Here is a 24,856-nt window from a genome sequence, read left to right on the forward strand (position 1 = left end):
TATCACTGTTTAGAAATCTTTTCTCCCTTTCTACCACCATCTCTACAGACAGGATAGTTGGGCGTGGCCCTATGACTTTCTTTGGCCACTGGAATGTTGACAGACATGGTGTGATCTAAATACATGAAAAGCAGTTGCTAAACTGTGTTTATCTTCTTGCCCTGCTTCTATCACCATGAGAAGAACATGCCCAAGCTGTCCTGCTGGTTCTGGGAGAAGTGAGAAACAGATGGAGCCCAATCCCAGTTTAGAATGCTGACCCCAGTCAACCTGCAGGTTTATGAGAATAAATAATTGCAGTTTTATGCCACTGAGTTTTGCTAGGGTTACTTACATGGCACTTAAAAAACAAACAAAAAAACAAACAGCTAATTGGTATAAGTAGCTACAAAAAAAAACCTACAGTAAACATGAAACTTAGTAGTGAAATGTTAAAAGCATTCTTTTCAAGATCAGGAACAAGATTCGAGGGTCTACTGCACTACTTCACTCAACATTATATTGATGCTCTTAAGCAAGGGAATAGAAATTAAAGGTACAAATATCAGAAAGAAAGAAATAAAACTATAGAAGATTTTCTATTTGATTCTGAGTGAGATGACAGAAGGTTTAAAGCAGAGAGATAAAGTGATCTGACCTGCACATTAAAAGGAATATTTGGCAGCTGTGTAGAGAATAGACTGGAGGGAGAGAAAGGTATAAGCAGAAAGACCAGAGAGGAGGCTACTGCAACAATCCAGGCAAGAAACTGGTGGACTAGGCTGGTTTAGAAGCAGTGGAAATGTGCGAAGCAGTCGGGTTATAGATAGATTTCAAACGGACAGCACATACAATTTGTTGATGGGCTAGATATGGGATAAAGAGAAAGAGAGGAGGCAGGATAACTGAATTGTCTTGCCTGAGCACCTAACAGATTGGATTTATTGAGATGGGGAAGCCTTAAAGAAAAGCTGGGGAGAGGGGCAAGATTCAAGAGTCCTATTTTGTATTCATCAATTTTGAAAAGCCAACTAGATAACCAACTGGAGATGATGAATAAGCAATTGGATATAGGAGTCTAGAGTTCAGGGACAGATTGGGTGGAGAGAGGAAAAGTGATAGTCACTAGAATATAAATAGTATTTACAGCCTTGGAATGATCTACCATGTATGTGTGTAGAGAGAAGAGAAGAGGTCCAATGATGGAGCTGTGGATACACCACTGTTTAGAGATCAGGAAGATGAAGAAGGAACAGCAAAAGAGACCTAAGAAGCCAATAAAACTAAATGAAGAAAGTAATTCAATATATGATAATGGTGTTATGGTTACATAGAAAATGATCTCAGCAGATAATGCTAATGAAGTGTCACAATGCCTGAAACCTACTTTCAAATGGTACAATAAAAATTATACCTGAGCCCTGGCCAGTGTGGCTCAGTTGGTTGGAGCGTCGGCCTGCGGACGCAAGGGTCCCAGGTTCGATTCCGGTCAAGGGCATGTACCTTGGTTGCGGGCACGTCCCCAGTAGGGGGTGTGCAAGAGGCAGCTGATTGATGTTTCTCTATCATCGATGTTTCTAACTCTCTATCCCTCTCTCTTCCTCTCTGTAAAAAATAAAATAAAATAAAATAAAAGGTACATGAAGCTGGTACTTTTACTCCGACAGATCACTGAGAGCAACAGTACAACTGAGGCATGGGTCTCCAACAAAATGAACTTACTCTCCCAGGTAAATAAGGGCCCATTGTTCTGTTCCCTGCTTAGGTCTGACATTTGCCATCATAAAAAGTTTGAAAAACACCAAAGGATCTTCTAATAGGCTAACTCAAGAAACAATTAAAATTTATCTTAGCAGACCCCTCTGCACTATTTAATGCTGTGCATTACTGCATTCCATTTCCCTAACCGCTCCATCCTTGGATTCCACGGCACCAGGCTCTCTAAATTCTCTTCCTGTCTTTTAGCTTGTTTCTTCTCAGTGTCCTTTGTGGACTTCTCTTCCTCCACTGCCCTTTAATGCTGGTTTTCCCCAGGATTCCACTGCCAGCCTATTTCTCCTTCTGCGCACTCTACTTGGACGATGGCCTCCACCCTCATGGTTTTACCATCACCCCTTTGTTTATGGAAATCATTTACCATTTTTTACTCAACCTTTCCTCCTCCTGGATTTTTTATCCCAGTTAATATCTCCCCATCATCTAAGCTAGAAATTTAAAAGTTATCCTGGTTGATGCTATTTCTCTCCCCAGGACCGACTTCTGATACTAATCAATCAGCAAATTTCCCCATACGGCATGGATGTGTCCTCCTTCCCTTCCCTGTTATCCCTATCCTAGTTCAGCCCCTTATCGTCTCCTGACTGAGTCATGGTCAGAGCCTCCTTCCTCATCAGACTCCCTGCCCCCATACAACCACCACAGTAATCTTTCTGAAACTGGCTTCTCTGCTTGGGAATTACTATCATCAACTATAATAATTCTCAAATTTGGATAAAGGGTCAGATACGTGTCAAAGTATCTATTATAAGATTATGTAAACGAAATGAGGCATAAATTCCTAGCATTTATCCATATCATACTTCTATAGAAAGCAAATTTACCAATTAAATAGTTGTAGATGCTAACATTAATTTAATGCGAAGAATGAGTTTCTTGGGCTGAGGCCAAATTGCCTCTGGAAGAATGGATGTGATGCACAAGGTCCAGCCAAAGGTTTCTCCGGATTGGTCCGTCTCCGCTGGCTCCGGAGGACCGTGATCTCTCCGGTTCTTCCCTCCAAACCGGTGCAAAACCTTCCCTGGCCTTCTCCCGACCCTAATGCTTCTTCTGTCATTGAAGACTGACTTTATTCTTTTCTCATCCGCCCTTGACAAGGAGTACCTGGTCCCACCTCTCATAAACCTGGGACAGACCTCTCATTTTCCTCCCAGCTTACCACAGAAACAGAAATAATGCTTCAGAATTTTCCCAAAGCGCTCAGCCCCGCTCCTTCAGGGGCGTCCGGCCGGTTTCACTCCCGAGGCCCGAGGCCTCCACCCCCGCCGCCCTCCATCCCGCCGCTAGGTGGCGATCACCCACGCCCAGCGCCGCTCGTCGGGGAGCCGCCACCGGTATGCAGTGACGTCACCCGCCCCTGGCGATGATTGGCTACTTCGCCGGAGGAGCCAGAAACGAACCGGAAGCGCAGGGGGACGGCGAGTGCATGGGGGAGGGGGGGGGAGGGGGGCCCGCGGCGATGGAGGCGGCGGCTGCAGCGCCTCCTCCTGCCTGAAGGGGCAGAGCGGGCTCCTGCGAGCCGGAGGGCGGAACCCGCCGAGGGGTCAAACCGCCGGGGGCGGGGCCACACGGAGGGGAGGAGCCCAATGGCCGGTGGAGTCCCTCTGAGAGGTGGGGTCTCGCTGCGTGGCCGGAGCACCCAGAGGAGGGGTGTCCCCTGAGAAGTGCCGGGGCGCACTGACGTCCGCAGGGCGATGCTGAGGGAAGGCCCCTCGGCTGGGGAGGGGGTCTCGGCGAGGAAGCCGGGGGTCTTTGAGGGCCAGGGCCCCTGGAGGGGCGGCGTTTGGCCAAGGGGTAGGGTCTCGCGGAAGGAGGGGCTCCCCTGCCGGCGGAGACTTCCGTTTTGAGAAGAAGGGTCCCGGGGACGGAATAGTGCGAAGGTCCGGACTGTGTGTCACTAGGCGGAGGCTCTGGAATTTGAACTTTGTTCGAGGGCGCCGGCAGGGAGTGAGGAGGAGTTGGCGCCACAGGGGGGATGGGCCGGGCACGGGCTCCCTGCAGCCCGAGAAGGAAGGACGTCCCGGGGAGTCCGGAGGTCTGAGGTGCAGGGTGGAGAAATGGGGGGAGGCCGGGGAGATGGACTGGCGGCGGCCTTAGGTTTGGGCTGGCCGTGAGGTCCATGGAGCCCAGGAAGCGAGCGGTTTCCCGAGCCCGGCCCCCAGCTGACAGTGACCGGAGGGTGGGAGCGAGGACAGGGCGCCCCGGGCGGCTGAGACCTTGGACCTGCGCGTTCGCACCACCAGCCCGCAGCCGCCTTCAGTTTTTCGGCTCTGGCCCCAGTTTGTTCAGTGAATCCGGACGCCCAGACCCCTCGCCCGGGGCGTCCCCGCCACCGTAGGGGGTGCGCACCTGGGGGGCGTGGCCGCCGCCGGGGGCCGGGCTCCAAGGAGTTAAGCGGAGGCCCGCTCGGCCCCGCCCCCGGCAGGCCGCGAGCCTGAGCCCAGCGGTGCCGCGGAGCCGCCGCCGCCGCCCGCCTCCGCCTGCGGGGAGCCCGCCTGCCCGCCGGCGCCCGGGAGCGCCGCCGCCGCCGCCGCCGCCCGGCCCAGGCCCAGGCCCAGGCCCTGCGCAGAGCGGAGCGGCGTCCCCGGGGCCCAGCGAGCCGGCACGGCGGGGGCGGGTCCGGGGTCTTCGGCGGATCTTCCCTTCTCCGAGGCGGGAGCGGGAGTCCCGGCGTCCCGGACCCGGCTGGGCCCACTCCCATGGCCAGCGCGGCTTGTCCCGGGCCCAGGGACCTGGCCATGTGAGGCAGGCCCGGGCTGGGGGCCCGGCCATGGCCGGGGAACGGCCCCCGCGGCGGGGCCCAGGGCCCGGGCCGGGAGAGGCGCCGGGGGAGGGGCCCGCGGGCGCGGGGGGAGGCCCGGGCCGGGGCCGCCCCTCCTCCTACCGGGCCCTCCGCAGCGCCGTGTCCAGCCTGGCGCGCGTGGACGATTTCCACTGCGCGGAGAAGATCGGCGCCGGCTTCTTCTCGGAGGTCTACAAGGTAGGACCGGCCGAGAGGGCGGAGGGGCGGGACCAAGCCTCGGGCGGGAGGCTGGAGCTAGGGGGCCCGGACGGGGCGACCCGTCCCACCTGCGCGAGACTCGCCGGCCCCTGACACCCCCAGGTGCGGCACCGACAGTCTGGGCAGGTCATGGTGCTGAAAATGAACAGGCTCCCCAGTAACCGGGGAAACACGCTACGGGAGGTGCAGCTGATGAACCAGCTCCAGCACCCCAACATCCTAAGGTGAGCGGCCCCAGCCGCTTGCTGGGAGGCTTGCTGGGATAAGGGGAAAGATCCCGCCGGAAAAGTGGAGACTGCGGAGAGGCCCAGTATCTTACAGCCTCCCCTCCCACCTTCCCTCCCCTCTAACAGGTTCATGGGGGTCTGTGTGCACCAGGGGCAGCTGCACGCTCTTACAGAGGTGAGAATGGGCCAGGAAGGGGGACCCCCACGCCACCAAGGGGAGAGAGATCAGGCCTGTGCTTCTGCTGAGGAACAGTGAGAGGCAGCAGGACCTCCTCCCAGGGAGTCTTCCCTAAACTTCCCCTTGGGCAAACCACAAAGGCCCCAGCTGTTCTCATCCTCTCCAACAGTGCTGTCCAGTAGAACTTTCTGGTGATGAAAATGTTCTGTATCTGTTCTGTGCAACACTGTGAGCACGGAAATGTGGCTAGTCTGAGAAACTGAATCTTTAATTTTATTTAAACTTACTACCTTAATTTTAAGTAGTTGCACATGTGTTGGATAGGACAGCCCTAGAATATGAATTTGGAACCCTAAAGCACAGGCCCACTCCTTCTGACCTTTGTGATCCTCCCGAGTGTCCCCTGGCTTATAAGTGGGAGACTAGAGACTGAAGCCGTGACATCCATGCCCCTTCTCCCACTCTGCCCAGTATATGAATGGGGGAACCTTGGAACAGCTGCTCAGCTCTCCTGAACCCCTCTCCTGGCCTGTCAGGCTCCGCCTGGCTCTGGATATTGCTCAGGGCCTGCAGTACCTGCATGCCAAAGGAGTATTCCACCGGGACCTCACATCCAAGGTAGGCTGGCCAGACAGGTGGAGGCATGAAGGGGGTTTTGAGACTTCTGGGTTGTAACTAGCCTATGGATGTTAGAATGTGGATAAGTATGGTAGGATGTTAGAGTAGCAAAACATTGGGGGGTTGCTCTGAGGGGCTAAGTACCATGCTGTGTTTGGAGTGATAGATGATGTTGCAAGATTGGAGTGCACTGGAGAACTGGGAGAGGGTTGGGGTTATTCTGGAGTGACAGAGGTTTGGGTTACAGATTGGGAGGTCAAAGAGCAGAAGGTGATAGGTGTGTGGGATACTATATGTGTATGTCAGAATTGTCTGATCCGTCGGGAAGGCCGAAGCTTCACAGCTGTTGTGGGTGACTTCGGGCTGGCTGAAAAGATTCCTGTGTACAGGTGAGCTCCTGCCCCTGTCCCCCCAAACCTCCCAGAAGGCCCCTATCTAAATGAAGCCCCCTGGGACGTTTCCCCTGGGGTGGGGAGAGGGCGCTGGCCTCGTCTCTTTTTGTTTGGGGAGGATGTCTGAGTGGGATGTTTCTGACCACTCTGCCCCTGCCCTGCAGGGAAGGGGAAAGGAAGGAGCCATTGGCTGTGGTGGGCTCCCCATACTGGATGGCTCCAGAGGTGTTGAGGGGTGAGCTATATGATGAAAAGGTAAGATATCAACCCTTCAGATCCCCAAGGTCTTCAGAGACCCTTGAGATACTCTTATAAGTTCCTATCCTAAGTTCCTCAACAACCCTACCCGATATTCAGGAGGCCCCCAAGACACCCCCTTGCCCCTCACAGGCACCCCTCAAACACATGGAAACTGTCAAGACTCCCCGGTGAATTCTGACATATCCTAACTAAATTCTGACATGAAAACTGGCAATTCCTCCCCCTAACATTATCTCCTACCCCAGGCCGATGTCTTTGCCTTTGGGATTGTCCTCTGTGAGCTCATCGCACGAGTACCTGCAGACCCTGACTACCTACCCCGTACTGAGGTGAGTGATGTCTCCAGGTTTGAAAAGGAGGACCTCCAGACTGGGACACTTACAACCAAGAAGGGTTCCCTGGAACTTGAGGTCCTGATTGGGGGCGGAAGGAGAACCCAAGGAAAGTTCACTTGGAGGCCCTTCCTTTCTGTCCCCACAGGACTTCGGCCTGGATGTGCCTGCTTTCCGGACCCTGGTAGGGGATGACTGCCCACTACCTTTCCTGCTCCTGGCCATCCATTGCTGCAGTGTAAGAGCCTCCCCCTCCCCGCCCTCCGCCCCACCCATCAGCTGACAAGGCTGTCCTGTCCCAGGTGATGGATGGAGAACTCAGGGACCCGCTTTTGGAGCACTGAGTGAAGCTGCCCCTGTCTCTACCCATCAGATGGAACCTAGTGCTCGTGCTCCCTTCACCGAAATCACCCAGCACCTGGAATGGATCCTGGAGCAACTGCCTGAGCCAGCCCCCCTCACCAGGGCTCCCCTGATGCACAATCAGGGTAAGTGAGCATGACCTTGACCCAACTGGAGTCCTTTTGCCTCTCTCCTCCTTAGAACTCAGGGAATCATCTGGGGAAGACTAAGTGCATTTATTAGTTGAGAAGGCTGGGGATAAGGGTGAGGGTGAAAGGACATTTCAAAGAAGATAGTTTTCTAATTCTAGAGCTTTAAGGAAGGAAAAAGGTAAAAAGCAGCTGGAGGTGACGTCTCCTTTCCAAAGCACCCCGTCAGACTCCCTTTTCTAAGTTCTAGTCCCACCAGCCTCCTGGTGAATAATGAGACATAGAACAAGGGTGGGGAACCATTATTCTGCCAAGGGCCATTTGGATATTTATAACATCATTCAACAGCCATGCAAAATTATCAGCTTGAAAATTAGCCTGCTATATTTGGTCAAACATTTAATTAACTCGCCCTTAATGCCTGGCAGGGCCAGACCTAATGTCTTCGTGGGCTTTATATGCCCCACGGGCCGGATGTTCCCACCCCTGCTCTAGAAGCTATCAATACTGAGAAGAGTGATCACAGACTTCTCTGTTGACAGGGTCTGTTCCAAGAGGGGGTCCCTCTGCCACGCTTCCCAGGCCAGACCCTCGGCTCTCCCGAAGCCGATCAGACCTCTTCCTGCCCCCATCACTAGAATCACCCCCCAACTGGGGGGACAATCTGACTCGAGTCAACCCCTTCTCACTGCGGGAAGACCTCAGGGGTGGCAAGATCAAGCTCCTGGACACACCCAGCAAGCCAGTCGCCCCCTTGCCCCTTGTACCACCATCACCACTGTCCTCCACCCGGCTGCCCTTGGTGACGACTCCAGAGACCCTGCTCCAGCCTGGAACACCTGCCCGTCGCTGCCGCTCGTTACCATCATCCCCTGAACTCCCCCGGCGCATGGAGACAGTACTGCCAGGTCCTGGCCCGCCCTCGGCGGGTCCCTTGGCTGAAGAGAGAATGGAGTGTGAGGGCAGTAGCCCTGAGCCAGAACCCCCAGCTCCCCAGCTGCCCCTGGCTGTGGCCACAGACAACTTCATCAGCACTTGTTCATCAACCTCCCAGCCCTGGTCCCCGAGATCAGGACCTCCCCTTAACAACAACCCCCCAGCTGTGGTGGTGAACTCCCCACAGGGCTGGGCCGGGGAGCCCTGGAACCGGGCCCAGCATAGCCTGCCCCGGGCAGCGGCCCTGGAGCGGACAGAACCCTCGCCGCCCCCTTCAGCTCCTCGGGAGTCCGACGAGGGGCTACCCTGCCCTGGCTGCTGCCTGGGCCCCTTCAGCTTTGGCTTCTTGTCCATGTGCCCCCGCCCCACACCAGCTGTTGCTCGCTACCGCAACCTGAACTGTGAGGCGGGCAGTCTCCTCTGCCATCGAGGGCACCGTGCCAAGCCACCCACACCCAGCCTTCAGCTGCCTGGGGCACGCTCTTAGCAGTGGGGCCTCCAGCTTCGGCCTTCAGGATGCCCTGTGAGGACTGCACATGCTCGACAGTGCCAGCCCCTGATGGGCTGACCAGCTGCTTCGTGTAGGGGAACCTCAGCATGGACTCAAGGGACAGAACATTTCCTCTCCAACCCTGGGCTTGCTGTCCCAGGGGGATCACACAGCATTGCTGACACACGAGACTAACACGTGCAAATTATTTAAAAATATTTCAATAAAACTGCCTGGCTGGCTCCGGGCTGCCCCTATCCGCTCAGCCCGTGCACCCTCCTCCCCTCAGCCCCCCATTCCACTACGGGAGGTTCTTGGAGGCCAAAATCTCTTCTGTACCCTTTTCCCAGGAATAGTCCAGTTTCTGGGACAGGATTTCAAGCAGGCAGCAGGCTGCCTAGAAGTGCTGGGCATAGATGAGCCCTTGGCCGGGCACTATCCAGGCAGATGAGGAAATGCTGGCGAGGGAGAATCCTAGGGCCTGTGGCTGCAGGTTAGGGACGAAGGGCACAGGCTCTTGTTGGCATGAGGATCTGGAAGAGTAAAAGATCAATGAGCTCCACTGCTGACTGTCACTAAGAACCCGCATCAGCTCCCCGACAGTCACATCACCAGCCTCCCTCCAGTTCCAGGCCTTCCCTGCCCCTCTCCCTGTGCAACACCCCCTTACACAAGTGTACCAAGCTCCCGGAGGCTGTGGACGTGACTCATTCCCAGGAACATGTGGTGCCCCACCCCCTCCCAGCAGCTGGACCCCTGCTCTGAGCCCCTGTCCTCCCAGCCTCCCAACCCTCACACTTACTCAGCTCAGTGGTAATCTGGACGCCTAATAGATGCCATCTCACAGATGCAGGGAAGAGAAGTAGCACACTCTGTCTGGTATTGGTATCTTAGCCACTTGTTTTGTACAGAGGGACATTTTTTGTTCTGACCATGATACCTAAAGCGTGATAAGATAGAACTGGGATAGGTCCTGGCCCCCACCTTTTCCCTCCCTCCTCTCCCCTTCCCCTGCATAAAACTTAACCCAAGTCCCAACACACCCTCCCTACCTAGGGCCACATTTGGGTGTGGGTCAGGAACAGATGTCTGGACTCCAACCCAAAGAGCCTTTAGGACCAGGGGAGGGGAAAATCACCCAAGGTCTTAAAGATGGGAATTCCAGTTAGGGAACTTGTGGCCATCCTGTTTCAGGGTCCCTGGGGTTGGTCCTCAAAGTTACCTCACTGCCCCTTTACTCCCCTGAAGCAACTCTGTGCCCCAAGTGGTCCTGACTGAGAAAGCACACCCGTTTGGGTAGCCTTTTCACGGGAGTGAGAACGCCAAGGCTCTTACTGACTGTGAAGCCCTAGCTTCTGAGAGAAAAATGACATGGATTCCAGTCTAGTAATTAATAAAGCGTGTGCCAGGGTCTGCTCTCGGGGTAGAATAAAGAACAGAATGCCCTAAAGAGTTTGTAATAGAGGAAATGGACGGGCAGGCAATTTCAATATTGACTTGTGAAAGGTTTGGGAGCAGACCTGAAGGGAGATCTCATTACTATGTCTTTTTGAAGGGATTATAAAGTTGAAGATCCCCAAAGTCCTAACAAACTTACCCAGAGACTCTTTTAGCATCAGTCCCGTCCCTGTCCTTAAACCTGTAGTCAATCCAGTATGAGTCAGACGAATCAATTTGTTCCAACACCTTATATAAGCTGCTGCCATAAAAACCCTGAGGGGAGATTCAGAGATGTGTGGAGATTGATGAGAAATAGAGGAATGGGGGGGAGGGGTAAAAGAGGGAACCTGGGCTGATGGAAGAAAATAAATAGGGAAACCCAGGAGCTTTTTATATATAAAAAGAGAGGAAGGGAGAGGGAGAGAAAGATAGAAACATCAATGATGAGAGAGAATCATTGATTGGCTGCCTCCTGCTCACCCCCTATTGGGGATTGAGCCCACAACCCAAGCAAGTACCCTTGACTGGAATCAAACCTGGGACCCTTCAGTCCGCAGGCCGAGGCTCTATCCACTGAGCCAAACCAGCTAGGGCAACCTAGGAGCTTTGGCAAGAGAACTGTGCCCATCTTTGGTGACCTTCCCCTGCATCCTCCAAGTGCCACCCTGCAGATGCAGGCTCACCCTGCAGTCCCCCTCCCAGCTGGGTAAGAACTGCCAGCCTGTGAAAGGGAGTCATTCTGGGAGCTGCTATAGCCACAAGGAAACAATCCGTACAATCCAGCCCACCAGGTCTGGGGCCTCTGCCTGCGGGGTCACAACAGTCAAATGCTTTGTTAGGCAGCCCAGAAAGCTGAAATGAGAAACAGGTAAAAGTAAAGATGGCTCATAAGTCAACTCTCATCCTGGGGGCTGCCTGAAGCACTACTGAGAAGCTGCCCAGAGAAGGAAGCATGCCATTGTGCACTGCCATTCCTGACGGATGACATAGGTGCCTTTACCTAATAGTACCCATGGCTGTCTGTAAATAAAGGTATGCTTACTGAATACTCAATCCTGGCAAGGTTGGAGGACAGAGAATTACAATAGCTTTGGCTGTCTTCCCAACTTCTTTTAATAAGTGAGATGTAAAAGCAATTCGTCGCCATCAGTATCCATCCCAGGGGACAGCAGGTGTCTAAAAAACAGAAAGAGTGTGACAGCACAGCACAGACCCAGAGGGAGATCTCCACACTTGGAATGAAAGTGATGCTCAGCGACCTAGTTGCTAACAGTGGTCTCCAGTCTACTCTCAGCCCCTTCATTGACTTCTAGTCCTTGATCTTCGCAACCTTTCCGGAAATGCCAAACTTGCGTATACTTAGTAAAAGCCTTAACATTCAACAACTTTACTCCTAACAATCCGGGAGGTTTATTTTAATAGGGCTAGCAGTACCATTCCCAAACACACCTCAAGCTGCCAGCCAACCTCCTGCCCTCTCCGCTCTTCCACAACTAGGCAGCCTTGGTTCCCATTTTGCTGAAATTGTCAGACCTTGATGTGAACTCTCTCCATTTCCCTTCCCTCCACCTCAAATGTGTCTCTTCTCTGTTTCTCTTTTCCTGACCATCCATAAGAAATAAACAACCCACTTTCCTTTTTTTCTTTTTTTAAATATATTTTATTGATTTTTTCACAGAGAGGAAGGGAGAGGGATAGAGAGCTAGGAACATCGATGAGAGAGAAACATCGATCAGCTGCCTCCTGCACACCCCGCCACTGGGGATGTGCCCGCAACCAAGGTACATGCCCTTGACCGGAATCGAACCTGGGACCTTTCAGTCCGAAGGCTGATGCTCTATCCACTGAGCCAAACCGGTTTTGGCAACAACCCACTTTCTTTAACATTCTACACCTCAATCTGTGCTCCTGACCCCAGCCCACCTCTCTCCCTGCTTTGTTCCATCAGTACTACCCCCATCACTCAAAAACCATTCCTTCTCCACTAGCTCCTTCTCTTCTGTCTACATTTCCTCATGTGCCCACTCAACTACCCTCTGGAATTATAGTCCTTGCCCCACCACCAGACTGCCCTTTGTAAATCAGTAATTTATTTTTAAATTATTTTTCCCACCATCATTTATCCCCCATACACCTTTTTCCACCTCCACCCTCCCTCTTCCCTAGTATATCAGTAATTTAAAGGATTAAAAAAAAAAAGTTGGTCTGGTCAAACTGAAGAAGGTGAGGGGAGAAGTGGTATGCTGAAAGGTAGGCAGGGGTCTTGAAAGCCATGTTAAGGGATTTTTTTAAAAATATATTTCTTTATTGATTTCAGAGAGGAAGGGAAGAGGGATAGAGAGATAGAAACATCAATGATGAGAGAGATCATTGATCGGCTGCCTCCTGCACGCCCTCTATTGGGGATCGAGCCCACACCGGGCATGTGCCCTTGGCCGGAATCGAACCTGGGACTCTTCAGTCCGCAGGCCAACGCTCTATCCACTGAGCCAAACCGGCTAGGACAGGGATTTTTTATTTTTATATTCCAAGGAAGAGAAAGTCAGTGTGGGGTTTTACATACAGGAATTTTGCTCACTGCCTATATTCCAATGCCTGGGCACAGTGCTGGGCATATAGTATGTATTCCATAACCTTTGATTAATTAATTAATTAACTGGGATGATATGCTCAGATTTTTGTTTTTAAAGGATTACCCTGGCTGCAATATGAAGGGTGGAATGAGGGTGTAGGGGGATGTTTAGGGGAAACATCCAGCAAGCTGTTGCAGTTATCCTTGCAAGAGATGGGGGTGGGCAGAAATATAAGTGGATATGTAGACTTGGGGGCGGAAATGGAGGGCATTCCTCTCTAACGGAATAGGGCTTCTGCTGAAAGCGGGAACAGGCAGTAGGGTAAGTTCTCGTGGAGAGCAAGGCGACCACTGCAGAGTTGCCAGGCAGCGCTGAGGCCCCAGCCGAGGTTGAAACCAGAGTTTCAAGGGCACCGAGCAGAATGATTGCACAATGTGACACCTGGGTGCACGCACGGCAAGGTGGGCAGTGGCGTTCCTCCAGAGCTGAGATATGGCCAGTCAGGTGCACCAGGACAGTGGGACAAAGGAGTGAGTGATCTAAGGGACGGCCCGGAATGCAAGAGGGGGAGAGAGAGGTGAGGACAGGTGACAGCTGCCAGGAAAGGAAGAGGCAGGGTTCTCCATGGGGCGGAGAACTCAGTGAGGCTGAGGAAGTGTGGGAAGCCTGGATGGAGCAGGCAGTAGTGGTCAGAGTGGAGGTCTGAAACCGTCCTTTCAGCAGAAGAGCAGTTTGGGATGCTGAGCTCAGGGGCAGCTGTGGGAGTGGGTGGCAGCGTGGCATGGAACTGAGGGTCACAGAGATTAAGATTTGGAAACAGCCTAGGTGCCCGTCAGCAGATGACTGGATCAGAAAACTATGGTACATCTACACAATGGAATACTATGCTGCCATAAAAAGAAGGAATTCTTACCATTTGCAGCAACCTGGATGGAACTGGAGAACATTATGCTAAGTGAAATAAGCCAGTCAATGAAAGAACAATGCCACATGATCTCACTCATTTGTGGATAATAAAGAACATTACAAACTGATGAACAAAAATATAGATACAGAGACAGTAAAGCATCAAACAGACTGTCAAATTACAGCGGGAAGGTTAGGGAGAGGTGGGGGAGATAAGAGATCAACCGAAGGACTTGTATGCATGCATATAAGCATAACCAATGGACGCAAGACACTGGGGGGTGAGGGCATGAATGGGAGTGGGGTGAGGGGGGCAATGGGAAGATATGTACATGTGTAATACCTTAATAAAAAATAGAAAAAGGAAAAGAAAGAGTAAAAAATAAAATGGGGCCTGGGAGTGTATGCACATCATCTCCATCCCTCACGGCAGACCCTCCCACCTCTCCTCACCCAGAGCAGATACCTGAGGGGTGGTGGTGTTCCAAGCCGGGCTTCAGCATTTCCGGCAGGCAGAGCGGCTTCAGCTTATCCTGCAAGCGGTTCAGCCTCTCCTCCACGGCCCTCCTCTGCGTCTCCTCGCTTTTCAAGGCCTCCTTTGCCTGCTCCCAGCTGGCCAGCCAGGCCTGTGACTGCTCCTTGACAGCCTGGCAGTCCCGCTGTTCCACCTGCAGCGCCTCCTGCGTCTGGGCCAGCTCCCTCCTGGAGCCCTGCAGCTCCCGCTCCCGCTGCCCCAGCTGCGCGCTCTTCAGGTGCAGCTGCTGCCTCAGGCTGCTGTTGGTGGCCTCCAGGGCCCTGCTGGTGCGCTGGAGCTGCTGGGACACCTGCAGGTCTGTTGGGCCAGAAAGAGAGATCTGGGTGGCATCTTCCTCAGCCGTGCCCTGGTGCCCTGCGATCCAGCGTCAACCCTTTTTCTGTTGCTGGCAACTTTCTGCTGAAATGTAAGCTCTGGCCGCCTGGAGTTTCAGGAGTGACTGGACTAGGTGAGGTCACTTTAGAGCAAGACCAGGCTGGACACCAGACCCAAAGCTTAGGACGTGGTGGTGGTAACTCCGGCCCCTGCTGAGGGAGGGCAGCTGTTGGGGGCAATAAGGGAGGGGGTGTCTGGGGAGGGGGGGTGGGAGCCACACTCACAGCGCACTCCCAGGGAGATGGCAGCCATCCCCAACAGCAGGCAGGTGAGGAGCAGGCCCAGAAGGAGGTATTGCGAGCAGGTTGGATGGCCTGTGGGAAGGTGTGGCAGGAGGCGCAGTGAGCCCCAGGAACGAGTTTACAAACCCGGGGAGCGGCGGGTATTCTTGGGAAAGGGCCTTCCTCGGAGGACGCGGTGAGGCAGGCGCGGTGGTCGGCCGGGCGGCGGGCTCCGCAGGCGGCGCGGGGAGAGCCCGGAGTCAGGGCCGGGCTGTTACAGCGGGGAGGATGGGGGGCGGTAGGAGCCCCTAAACCCCAGGCCCAGACGGAGGCACCCAGGGCGTACGTGATGGGGACCATCCTGGGTGCGGAGTGGGGAGAGGGTCTGGGTCGACCCCTCAGAAAGATGGGGTGAAGGGGGCAGAGGAGGGGGTCGCGGGGCTGCCCGGGACCAAACCAGAACCCCACCCCCCGGGGGCCCAGCACCACCCGGGGGCCCAGCACCACCCGCCGGCCGGGCCGCCAGCACCCCCACCCCCACTATCCCCGGCGCCGCGCCCCCGGCCCGCCCCGCCCCGCCCGCCGCCCGCGGGGAGGGCGCGGTACTCACCGCCCAGGAGCCGCCAGGCTGCGGGTGACGTCACGGAGCTCCAGGCCGCGGCGGGCGGCTCCGACTGCACCCCTGCGCCGGTGAGCGAGTCCCGTTAGGAGCCGGGAGCCCCGGAAACGCCCCTCTGCCCCCCCGCCCGCCCACTCCCTCCACCGCGCGGAGGCCCCGGGTCCCCGCGCCTGGCGCTGCTCTCCCGCCTCCCGCCCGGCCCTCCCGAGTTCCCCGGCTCCCCGGACTCTCTCCGGCCGGTCCCGAGTCTCCCCCGCCTCCCCCAGACCCTCCCCCGCCCTCCGGAGTCTGCCCGCCCCACCCCGCTCCCAGGCTGCTCGCAGCCCTGCCCCCTCCCTCCCGGCCCCCACTCCCTGTTTCCCCTGGAACGCCTCTCCCCGCCGGGCTGCCCTGCGCCCCACTTCTCCCCAGGGGATCCACCTCCCCCTGGCTGCCTTTTATCCGGGGCTCCTTCTCTTTCCTGGGAACCCCCTCCTTTTCCCAAGGATAGTGTCCTCCCAAGACTACTCTGGACTCCCCAGCTCAAGGCACAGCGCCCCCACAAACACCCCTCCCCTCCCTGGGCCCTCCATACCGGCCTTGTCCCCTAGTCCAGAAGGGGCCAAGTTGGAGGCCCCCCCTGAGATTGTGGGCACTTGTACGTTCTCGTAGGTGAGCTCCCCGTCATCGTCAGCCTCTGGGTCTGTAGAAGAGAGAAGAGGGGCCGAGGTGGGAGTTGGGAATGGGGGCCTGAGGGGTGGGAGGGGTGGGGTCACGAAAGAGGTTGGGGATGCAGAATCCAGGAGACCCCTCCTCTGCCCTTACCCTGTCCTAGCTGGCTGGAGACTCTCTTCTTCAGGGGAGCCTTCACAAACCGCAGGTCTGCGTAGGTGACAGACTCGGCCATGGTCTTGGGCACCTCTGCCCCACCGTCTCCCTTCTCCCCTTCTCTTGTCCCTCTGCCCTCTGCCCCTTCACACTCTTAGGCTCTGCGGTTCCTCCGTGACTGTACGGCTTAGTGCGTGGCCCTGTGACTTCTAGTCACAAAAGAGGAAGATGTGAGCAAGTCTCAGACAGATGGGTTCAGTGAAGCAGATGGCATCCTGAGCGCTGACCAGAGGGGCAGGGGAGGGGAGACTGAGGCCCAGAGCATGGGGCTGGGGCGGGGGGGGGGGGGGTGTCACAGGACCGCTGCTCACGCAGGCCTGCCCCTGCGCCCTCTCTCTGTCCCACCGTCATGGAGCCCAGACCCGCTTGGGCAGTGCAGAGCTCCAAATGGCCTTCCTCTGACCATCTCCCCTGCCGTGTCCCGTGCCTCCTCCCCTGGCTGCCGGGCCCAGAGGCTTTCTCTGTGTAGTCAGAGCTCTTTTGTGCCCAACTGACCCGGAGGATCTCCCCAGTCACTGCTCCAGGGCGGCGCTTCATCCTCCCCATCAGATTGGGGGGTTGTCGTATGGAGCCCTAGCTCATCATCCTGGGGTTCCCAGTAGGTATCAGTTCCCGGAAAAGAGTCTCTGATTTTTGGGACTGATCTCCTCATCAGTTTGGGGACTCCCAGGGTGCACCCAGCTCCCCTCCTGCTGTGGGTCCACAGAGCTGCCAGGTGTCCCACACTTAGGGCGTCTCACTCCAAAGCCCTTCCTGGGAACGGCAGTCTTTGGAGGATGCAGAGAATCTGGGACCACACTCCCCCCCCCCCCTCTGGCACCCCAGACTCCACAGCCTTTCCTTGACCCCTTCCACCCTTGTTGCCCTACTGATCACACCTGTGGCAAGTCAGCCCCTTCTGGGTCCCCTCCTGCCCCCTGCTGGGCTCATGGCATCTCCTGTGCCCCAGCATCTGAGTGGGATCCAGCAAGCTGTCCCTGAGGCAAGGGCTCTGAGCTCGGACTGGGCTGGGGTGGGGATGAGGGCACCCCCACCTTGTGCACCCCTGGAAAAGCCTGCAGCACTAACCACTCACGCACCCTTGTGGGGGACCAGGGGGCAGGCAGCAAAGGAGTTGCATAGGCCCGGAGGGCTGCAGCTTCTTAGACAATGGGAGGCAAAGGAAAGGAGCAGAGCCGGGTGCAGACTCTGGACTGGTGAGGTTTTGATTTTTCTTGGCTTCGTTTTGGTTTCTTTCTTACTTGACTAGTAACTTCTTCCTTTAAAAAGTCCCAACATTGTCCCTTCACACCCATCCTCGAGGAAAAAGGGGCATTTATGGGGAAGGCCAGGGGCGGATGGAGGAGAGGGAAACCAGGGGGAGCAGGAGGCGGCTGATGAGCTATGCTTCAAAGGTGCTCCCTGATTCTCTTTTACGGTTGTGACTTAGAACGTGACCCCCACAGGGCCTACTTATGGGGGTGGGAAGAAGTTGGGACAAGACAAGGTATGGGTGGGGAAAACCCACCCCTAGTGGGTGACATCCGCCCCCTCAGAAACACCCCCCTGCAGCTGCGGGAGGAAAGGGGAAGGCGACAGTTCCTCACCGCATGCTCACAGCCTGCAGTGCGGTCAGTGGTGCGAGGAGGAGCGCGGTGACGGGCCTGTGGGTCTGTGGAGAGCCCTCACAGGGGCACCCAGCCTGCCCAGACACTGCCCACTGAGGCAGACGGCACGCTTGCCACCTGAGGATTGTGTCTCAGGGAGAGGCAGGTGTGTGTGTGTGTGTGTGTGTGTGTGTGTGTGTCTGTGTGTCTACGAGAGTGTGTGAGTGCAGGCACCACAACCCCGGCTCTTTGTGGTCTCTTAGGGATGACTGTGCGCGGCGAGCCTCTAAGCCGGCCCGGAGGGTTAAGCACGGAGGATTCTGTGGGCTCACGGGTGCCTGAGCTAGCTGTTATTTTTTTCTACAGCAGGGAGTTTTCAGAAAAGTCTTAAGAGGTCGTGGGGACAGATTCTACAAACATTTCCTTTTTAAGGCTCACGGTTTCCTAAGGTGTCCCTGCAGCTGTTAACTGTCCCTGCTTGGTTAAAGTTTCCAACAACCCCGTGCCCTCCCCTGACACCCGGTGGGGGCCTCCCTCCCACAACAGACAGAGGCGTGCTGGTGACTCCCTGGGGGCCTCGGAGGCCCGTGAGAGTGAGTGGGAGGGCAGCGCAGCTGGTGGCAGCGTGTGGGAGGGCGCAGTCAGGGGACTGAGTCTGTGGTGTACAGGCGGGGGCAGCGTGTGTGGATAAACCAGTGGCGGGCACACTTGCAGAAGTGCTATACCCTACAGATAGGGCTCCAGCTTTCAGAACCAAACTCCGTGAGCATGGCTTGGATGCCGGGTAAAATGCCAAAACCAAGCTTCCAGTACGTGCTTCAAAAACTAGCCAGCCTGGCTCAGTGGATAGAGCGTCATTCTGGGGACCTTTGAAGGGTCCTGGGGACTGAAGGGTCCCGGGTTCGATTCTGGTCAAGGGCACGTGCCCGGGTTGCAGGCTCGCTTGCCACTAGGGGGCGAGTAGGAGGCAGCCGATCAATGATTCTCTTATTGATGTTTCTATCTCTCCCTCTCCCTCTCCCAAATCAATAAAAATATACTTAATAAAAAAGAATCAATGGGCATGCTGCCTCACTTAACCCTTGGAGGGGCTTCAGAAGGGAGAGTGCCCTGTGGAACCAGGAAACTGCACACCCACAGTGGCCTGGCTGCCTTAGGTAGGCTTGGCCTAGGTCCCCCTCCTCTTTGGCTCTTTTGGTGATGGTTGTACATCTCCTGATGACAGTCTGCCTTCCCTTCCATCAGAGACTGTGTGGTGGCCTTCTGTTGTGAACAGGGATGAGACCAGGTTCCTTCTCTTTCCCCACGCGGTCTCTGCAATATTGACACTCATTACCTTTCAAAACTGGACACCGGGGAGAACATCTGAGCTGCACCTCACCTGCCCACATGTCAGCAATGCCTGGGGCTTTTAAGAGCTGAGGGGCCAGTGCTGGACAGCTTTTCCAGGACCATAATACCACCTGCCGCCCCAGAGGACAAACGCCAAAGCCCATTTCTTGCCTTCTCCTGACCGCTGCTGCTTATCACAGGGAGTGGGTTGCTAAGGTGACGAGAGGAGGGAGCCAGCTATGAGGGCGTCCGGAAAGAATCTGCTGTGTTAAAGGGGCTCATCTAGATCCACTTTGGAGAAGTGCAGCCACCATCAGGAAGTCAAGGAAGCCTCTCGGTACCCTGAAGTCACGTTATCTCTGTCTTATTATTACCTTAACCCACTGGCTCCAGGACGCCCAAGCTATGGATAGGGCATGGTGGGCAGAATAATGGCCTCCCCAAAGTGTTCACACTCCAATCGCAGAACCTGTGAATCTGCGGCTTCACCTGACGAAAGGCAGTTTGCTTCAGGGAAGAGCCTTTAGATGGGGAGACCATCCTGTCTTTCCTGGTGGGCCCAATCTAATCAAATGAGTCTGTGGGGTTTTTTTAATCTTTTTTTGTTGAAAGTATTACATATGTCCTCTTTCCCCCACCCCCCCACATTGACCTCTCCCTGCCCCCACCCCCCCCCCACCCCCCAATCACATGAGTCTTTGAAAGGGAGACACTTTCAGGACCATGGGGAGAGAGATTCTGCCCTGGAAGAAGGGGCGGAGATTTGGCATGAGAAGGGACTCCACCCAAGTTGCTGGCTTTGAAGGTGGAGGAAGGAACCCTGGCCCAGGAATGCAGGTGGACTCCAGGAACTGGAAAAGGAGAGGGAACAGGTTTCCCGACAGAGCCTCCAGAGAGCTTGCCAACGCCGTGACTTGAGTCCAGTGAGACCTGTCAGACTTCTGACCAACAGAACTAGGAGATGAGAAACTTGTCTTCTTTGAGCCACTAAATGTGTAGTAATTTATTACAGCAGCAATAGATGAGTTTCCCGAACTGTAGAAGAAGCATGATGTAAAGGAGAGAACATGCTACTATGGACCAAGAAGACAGCCCTGGCCACTGTAGGCGACTTTGGGTGAGTCACAAATTTCTATCTAAAATATGGGATTGTCTCAACAGTGACTGACATAAATCAAGGATGTGACTGCTGCCTATATAGTAGGTGTAGATGTAGCAAAAGCGTCTTCAGAAGTCTCGATAACTTCAAGTCAAGAGGGAGACCCGTGAGCCATCTTCTCGCACCATGAAGGAGATTTGCAGCCCTTGGATCACTGAAGCCAACGTGTGTCCGTAGGTCAGTGACTTGGCCCAGGCCTCTCTTTGGTCCTGTCTTGAATGGTGACACAGAAAGCACATTATAGATGCTGATGGTACGGAGCTAGGAGCTATAACAAAACAAACAAAAAGCGAGTACGCCAAAGGGAAACTCAAGATTCAAACATTAAGACAAGGAAAAATGAGCCCTAGCCGGTTTGGCTTGGTGGATAGAGCATCAGCCTGCGGACTGAAGAGTCCCAGGTTCGATTCCAGTCAAGGACACACGCCCGGGGTTGTGGGCTCAATCCCCAGTGTGGGGCGTGCAGGAGGCAGCCAATCAATGATTCTCTCTCATCATTGATGTTTCTATCTCTCCTTCCTTCTTCTCTGAAATCAATAAAAATAAAAATAAATTTTAAAAAGAGCTTACAATTGAATCAGAATTTTGTGAGGACCAATAAAAACCTTATTTAAAAAAAAAAAGACAGGGAAAAATGATGGTTCCAAACCACAGAACAAACTGTAATAAAGATAAATAGTAACAGCATTTATTTAACAATGAAATTTGGAGTTCAAAAAATAAATTACAGAAGCACGGGATGGAGGGGGTCTGGCTTAACAAAGTTTATGTACAAGGTCTGAGGAGAAAGGCAGTTATCGGGCATTTCGGAGCTCAAAGGGGTCACAGTGAGCCCAACGCACTTAGCACACAAATTTGGAAACTGGGCTCAGTAGGCTGTAAGTTACTTATGAACTAACCTCATGCCTATGAGGGAGGGCTTGTGACAAAAGGTGGTCCCTTAGGACTACAGCACTTTAAATATATGTATATTGAAAGTATTACATATGTCCTCTTCCCCCCCATTGACCTCTCCCCGCCCTCCCACCCCCCAATCACATGAGTCTTTGAACTATATATATATATATCTGATTTCAGAGAGGAAGGGAGAGGGGGAGAGAGCTAGAAACAACAATGATGAGAGAGAATCATTGATTGGCTGGCTCCTGCACACACCACCCTGGGGATCAAGCCTGCAACCCAGGCATATGCCCTGACTGGGAATCAAACTGTGACCTCCTGGTTCATAGGTCAAAGCTTAACCATTGAGCCACGCCGGCCAGGCAGGACTGCAGCACTTTTACTAAATATGTCACACACTGTGCCAGCCACACTTACCAGCCCCTTGGAAGGGGGTGATTCCTGCTGATGAGGCAGCCTTAGGCCCCCAAAATTGTATGATGTGACCCCCAACCCCTCTGACCTCAGGTGTTTGGGCAACTGACTCAAGCCTGTGGCCTATGGGGTGGCCTGGCCTGGAAGTCAGAATTATAGAATTTTCACTCTCAGGAATTTAAATGGGAGAATATGGAGATGACCACTCAGTTCACAGTGGGAGCTGAAGGTGAAAGGGTGCCTAGAGCCTACTTCTGTCCACGGAGTAGAGTCCTCCACACTCAGCACTGCGCCTGGCTCCCGTGTCTCCCACGTTTGGAGGGGATTGCCGGCAAGGGTAATCGAACCTGGTTATCATGAGGAGATAGGGTCGCTGCTACATCATGGGAGCAGGTAGAATGTCTGCCAGGGGGTTCACGGGTGCCCTTGGTGCTCCATGCCCGGTGATTCACTGTCCACACGTGGGCAGCTGCAGCCACCACAGCCTGAAAAGGGCGCGGTACTCGGGGCTCAGAAATGAAAGTCCGGCTCAGCCGGCGTGGCTCAGTGGTTGAGCACCGACCTATGAACCGGGAGGTCACAGTTCCATTCCTGGTCGGGGCACATGCTCAGTTTGTGGGCTTAATCCCCAGTGTGGGGTGTGCAGGAGGCAGCCGATCAATGATTCTCTCTCATCATTAATGTTTCTATCTCCCTCTCCCTCTCCCTTCCTCTCTGAAATCAATTAAAAAGAAAGAAATGAAAGTCCGGGTAAGCCACCAGCCGAGCCATCTAGACCAGTATCTAGTGCTGCCCGAGAGTGAGGAGCCGGCAGAGGAGGAAAAGGAAGACTCTCGGTTGCAGCCTCAGAACCAACCGCAGCAGTGGGGCCTGTAGCTTGTCCCACTGTCCCTCCTGGTGTGCATTTCACTCCTCTCCCCACTCCTCCTTCTCTTCTGAGAAATTGTCACCTCAAAGAAACAGCGACAGCCTGAACGTGACGAGGGGCATGAGTGGACCTGAGCAATGCCGGAGCACGCGGTGCCTCAGCCATCCCTGTCGCCTCAGGCCTTACCCTTCGGGACACACCAGCCTGACTGCCAACTGCCAGCATCTTTGCCTGCAGCTTTTCTTTGCCAGCGGCTCTGCCCCCGCCCACGCCAGCCAAAATCAGCCTCACCAGAGCAGCTCTCAACCCATGACTGGTGGGAACTGGTGTGAACACACCAGGAACTTCGCTCCTGTTGGGAGGGTGGGGACAACTCAGGATACACTGGGTCTGAGGTCCCCAGTGGTTTTGAGACTGTTTTCCACTGTGAATATGAAGTGATATCTCACGCCCTGGCTGGCTTGGCGCAGTGGATAGAGTGTTAGCCTGCGGACTGAAAGGTCCCAGGTTTGATTCCGGTCAAGGGCTCCTGCCTGGGTTGCAGGCTCAATCCCCAGTGGGGGGCATGCAGAAGGCAGCCAATCAATGATTCTCATCATTGTTGTTTCTATCTCCTTCTCCCTTCCTCTCTGAAATCAATAAAAAATGTATTTTTTTTAAAGAGTGGTATCTCATTATTACTAGTACATTAAATGGCATGTCCCTGACTCCTAGTGAATTTGAACATAGTTTCATGTTTGTTAGCCAGTTGGATTTGCTCTTCTGGGAATATTAGATCCTTTGTACATATTTTTCTCCTCTTCCACCCACAATCTTATTTTTGAAACATTTCAAGCCTAAAGGAAAATTGAAAGAATAACAATGATTATTTATATGTCCTTCATCTAGTACAGTGGTCGGCAAACCGCGGCTCGCGAGCCACATGCGGCTCTTTCACCCCTTGGGTGTTCTAACGCCACTTCTTCAAAATAGACTCACCCAGGCCAAAAACCGACTTCTGCGCATGGGCCACGAAGTTTCAACCGCACTGTACGTGCGCGCCCGCACGTGGTATTTTGTGGAAGAGCCACACTCAAAGGGCCAAAGAGTTGCATGTGGCTTGTGAGCCGCAGTTTGCCGACCACTGATCTAGTATGTCAGTCAAGACTCAATCAAGCTGTTCTCACCACATAAAAGAAATGACAATTATATGGCATGATAGGGGTTAGTTAACTATGGTGGTAATCATTTCAATATATAAATGTATCAAATCAACATGTTGTACACCTTAAACTTACACAATGTTATGTGTCAATTATACCTCAATAATAATATATTTTATTGATTTTTTACAGAGAAGAAAGGAGAGGGATAGAGAGCCAGAAACATCAATGAGAGAGAAACATTGACCAGCTGCCTCCTGCACACCCCCCACTGGGGACATGCCCGCAACCAAGGTACATGCCCTTGACCTGGAATCGAACCCGGGACCCCTCAGTCCACAGGCCGACGCTCTATCCACTGAGCCACACCGGTTTCGGCCATTGTCTTTGCTTCTGATGTTGGAGCTTGGAGTCTGCAGGGCAGGAAGGCAGGAAGGGGAGGCAGATGGAAAGTGGGGGAGTGGGGATAAGCCAGGACCCATGGGGACAGACTGGAACCCGAGTCAGTCTCACGCTGCCTCCAACTCTGGTGGTGTGAACGTCCTGCAGGAGGCTCCATGGCTCCCTGGAAGGCGAGCCCGACCACCGCGTAGGCACTCAGTCAGGACCATTTAGTGTGTGAGCCTTCCTTTTCCCAAGGAATTAAATTCCATGTTCTCGTATATACAAGCACCTAGTTTTGGATTCCTGTTTTATTCCACTCATCAATTGTTTTCCCTTCACTTATTGATTTGATCAAGTGGCCTTCTAGTATGTTCTGATAGTTGGTAAGGCAAAATTACCTTACTTTTTTTCCTCTTAAAAATATTTGTTTTTGACTCTTCTTTGAGGTGTTAATTGTAAATATTTTAACTGCATACATTCTTTAATTTTTGGAGAATTGATTTTTTGGAGAATCATTTTTTGATGATACATTATCTTCCAAGCAAAGGAAATGGTTGATTTCCTGTTTATCCCAATCTTGCTTTAGGTCTTTGAATAATGTTGCATAGCTTTCTTCATGAGTACTATGTGTTTCTTGATTAAATTCACATGTAAAACTTATAGTTATTAGGGATGTAATGTACAACATAGTGACTATAGTTACTCATACTGTATTGCATATTTGAAAGTTGCTAAAAGAGTTGATCTTGCCCTGACCGGTTTGGCTCAGTGGATAGAGAGTCGGCCTGCGGACTCAAGGGTCCCAGGTTGATTCCTGTCAAGGGCATGTACCTTGGTTGCGGGCACATCCCCAG

At 53.8% G+C, this 24,856-nt stretch overlaps 2 protein-coding genes and 1 non-coding gene across 4 annotated transcripts; 2 read left to right on the forward strand and 1 right to left on the reverse strand.

Moving 5' to 3' along the window:
* Positions 1-3,325: 3,325 nt before the first annotated feature.
* On the forward strand, positions 3,326-8,938 carry TESK1 (testis associated actin remodelling kinase 1). 2 transcript variants are annotated; one of them, XM_054727114.1, is made up of 10 exons: positions 3,326-4,735; positions 4,859-4,980; positions 5,110-5,158; positions 5,633-5,779; positions 6,086-6,168; positions 6,336-6,426; positions 6,678-6,761; positions 6,913-7,002; positions 7,138-7,252; positions 7,798-8,938. In XM_054727114.1, exons 1-10 carry the CDS (start codon positions 4,526-4,528, stop codon positions 8,676-8,678), a joined length of 1,872 nt encoding a protein of 623 aa, XP_054583089.1. In that variant the 5' UTR covers positions 3,326-4,525; the 3' UTR covers positions 8,679-8,938. The 2 variants fall into 2 exon arrangements, with proteins under 2 accessions (XP_054583089.1, XP_054583090.1); XM_054727115.1 differs by lacking the exons at positions 3,326-4,735; positions 4,859-4,980; positions 5,110-5,158; positions 6,086-6,168 and having other exon boundaries at positions 5,640-5,779.
* On the forward strand, positions 6,841-6,921 carry MIR4667 (microRNA mir-4667). The gene has a single exon (NR_129055.2). It is a non-coding gene; the product is annotated as a microRNA mir-4667 (primary transcript).
* Positions 8,939-9,011: 73 nt separating the features above from the next.
* Positions 9,012-16,236, reverse strand: CD72 (CD72 molecule). The gene is made up of 9 exons (XM_028146116.2): positions 16,155-16,236; positions 15,925-16,032; positions 15,342-15,413; positions 14,735-14,824; positions 14,067-14,432; positions 11,164-11,297; positions 10,279-10,394; positions 9,484-9,621; positions 9,012-9,214 (listed from the first exon to the last, which is right to left on the reverse strand). The coding sequence occupies exons 1-8, from the start codon at positions 16,234-16,236 to the stop codon at positions 9,489-9,491; spliced, it is 1,101 nt and encodes a 366-aa protein (XP_028001917.2). The 3' UTR covers positions 9,012-9,214; positions 9,484-9,488.
* Positions 16,237-24,856: the final 8,620 nt, after the last annotated feature.

The sequence above is a fragment of the Eptesicus fuscus genome, chromosome 15 (assembly GCF_027574615.1).
Source record: "Eptesicus fuscus isolate TK198812 chromosome 15, DD_ASM_mEF_20220401, whole genome shotgun sequence".
NCBI lineage: Eukaryota > Metazoa > Chordata > Mammalia > Chiroptera > Vespertilionidae > Eptesicus > Eptesicus fuscus.

Excerpts from the sequence above, each read along its gene's own strand:
- TESK1 (XM_054727114.1), top strand. The coding sequence starts at position 4,526 with ATGGCCGGGGAACGGCCCCCGCGGCGGGGCCCAGGGCCCGGGCCGGGA. Across the intron at positions 4,981-5,109 it reads CAGCACCCCAACATCCTAAG|GTTCATGGGGGTCTGTGTGC; the intron begins GTGAGCGGCCCC and ends CCCCTCTAACAG. Across the intron at positions 6,762-6,912 it reads ACTACCTACCCCGTACTGAG|GACTTCGGCCTGGATGTGCC; the intron begins GTGAGTGATGTC and ends CTGTCCCCACAG.
- CD72 (XM_028146116.2), bottom strand. The coding sequence starts at position 16,236 with ATGGCCGAGTCTGTCACCTACGCAGACCTGCGGTTTGTGAAGGCTCCC. Across the intron at positions 16,033-16,154 it reads CTCCAGCCAGCTAGGACAGG|ACCCAGAGGCTGACGATGAC; the intron begins GTAAGGGCAGAG and ends TCTCTTCTACAG. Across the intron at positions 9,622-10,278 it reads GATGCTAAAAGAGTCTCTGG|GTATCATGGTCAGAACAAAA; the intron begins GTAAGTTTGTTA and ends ATCACGCTTTAG.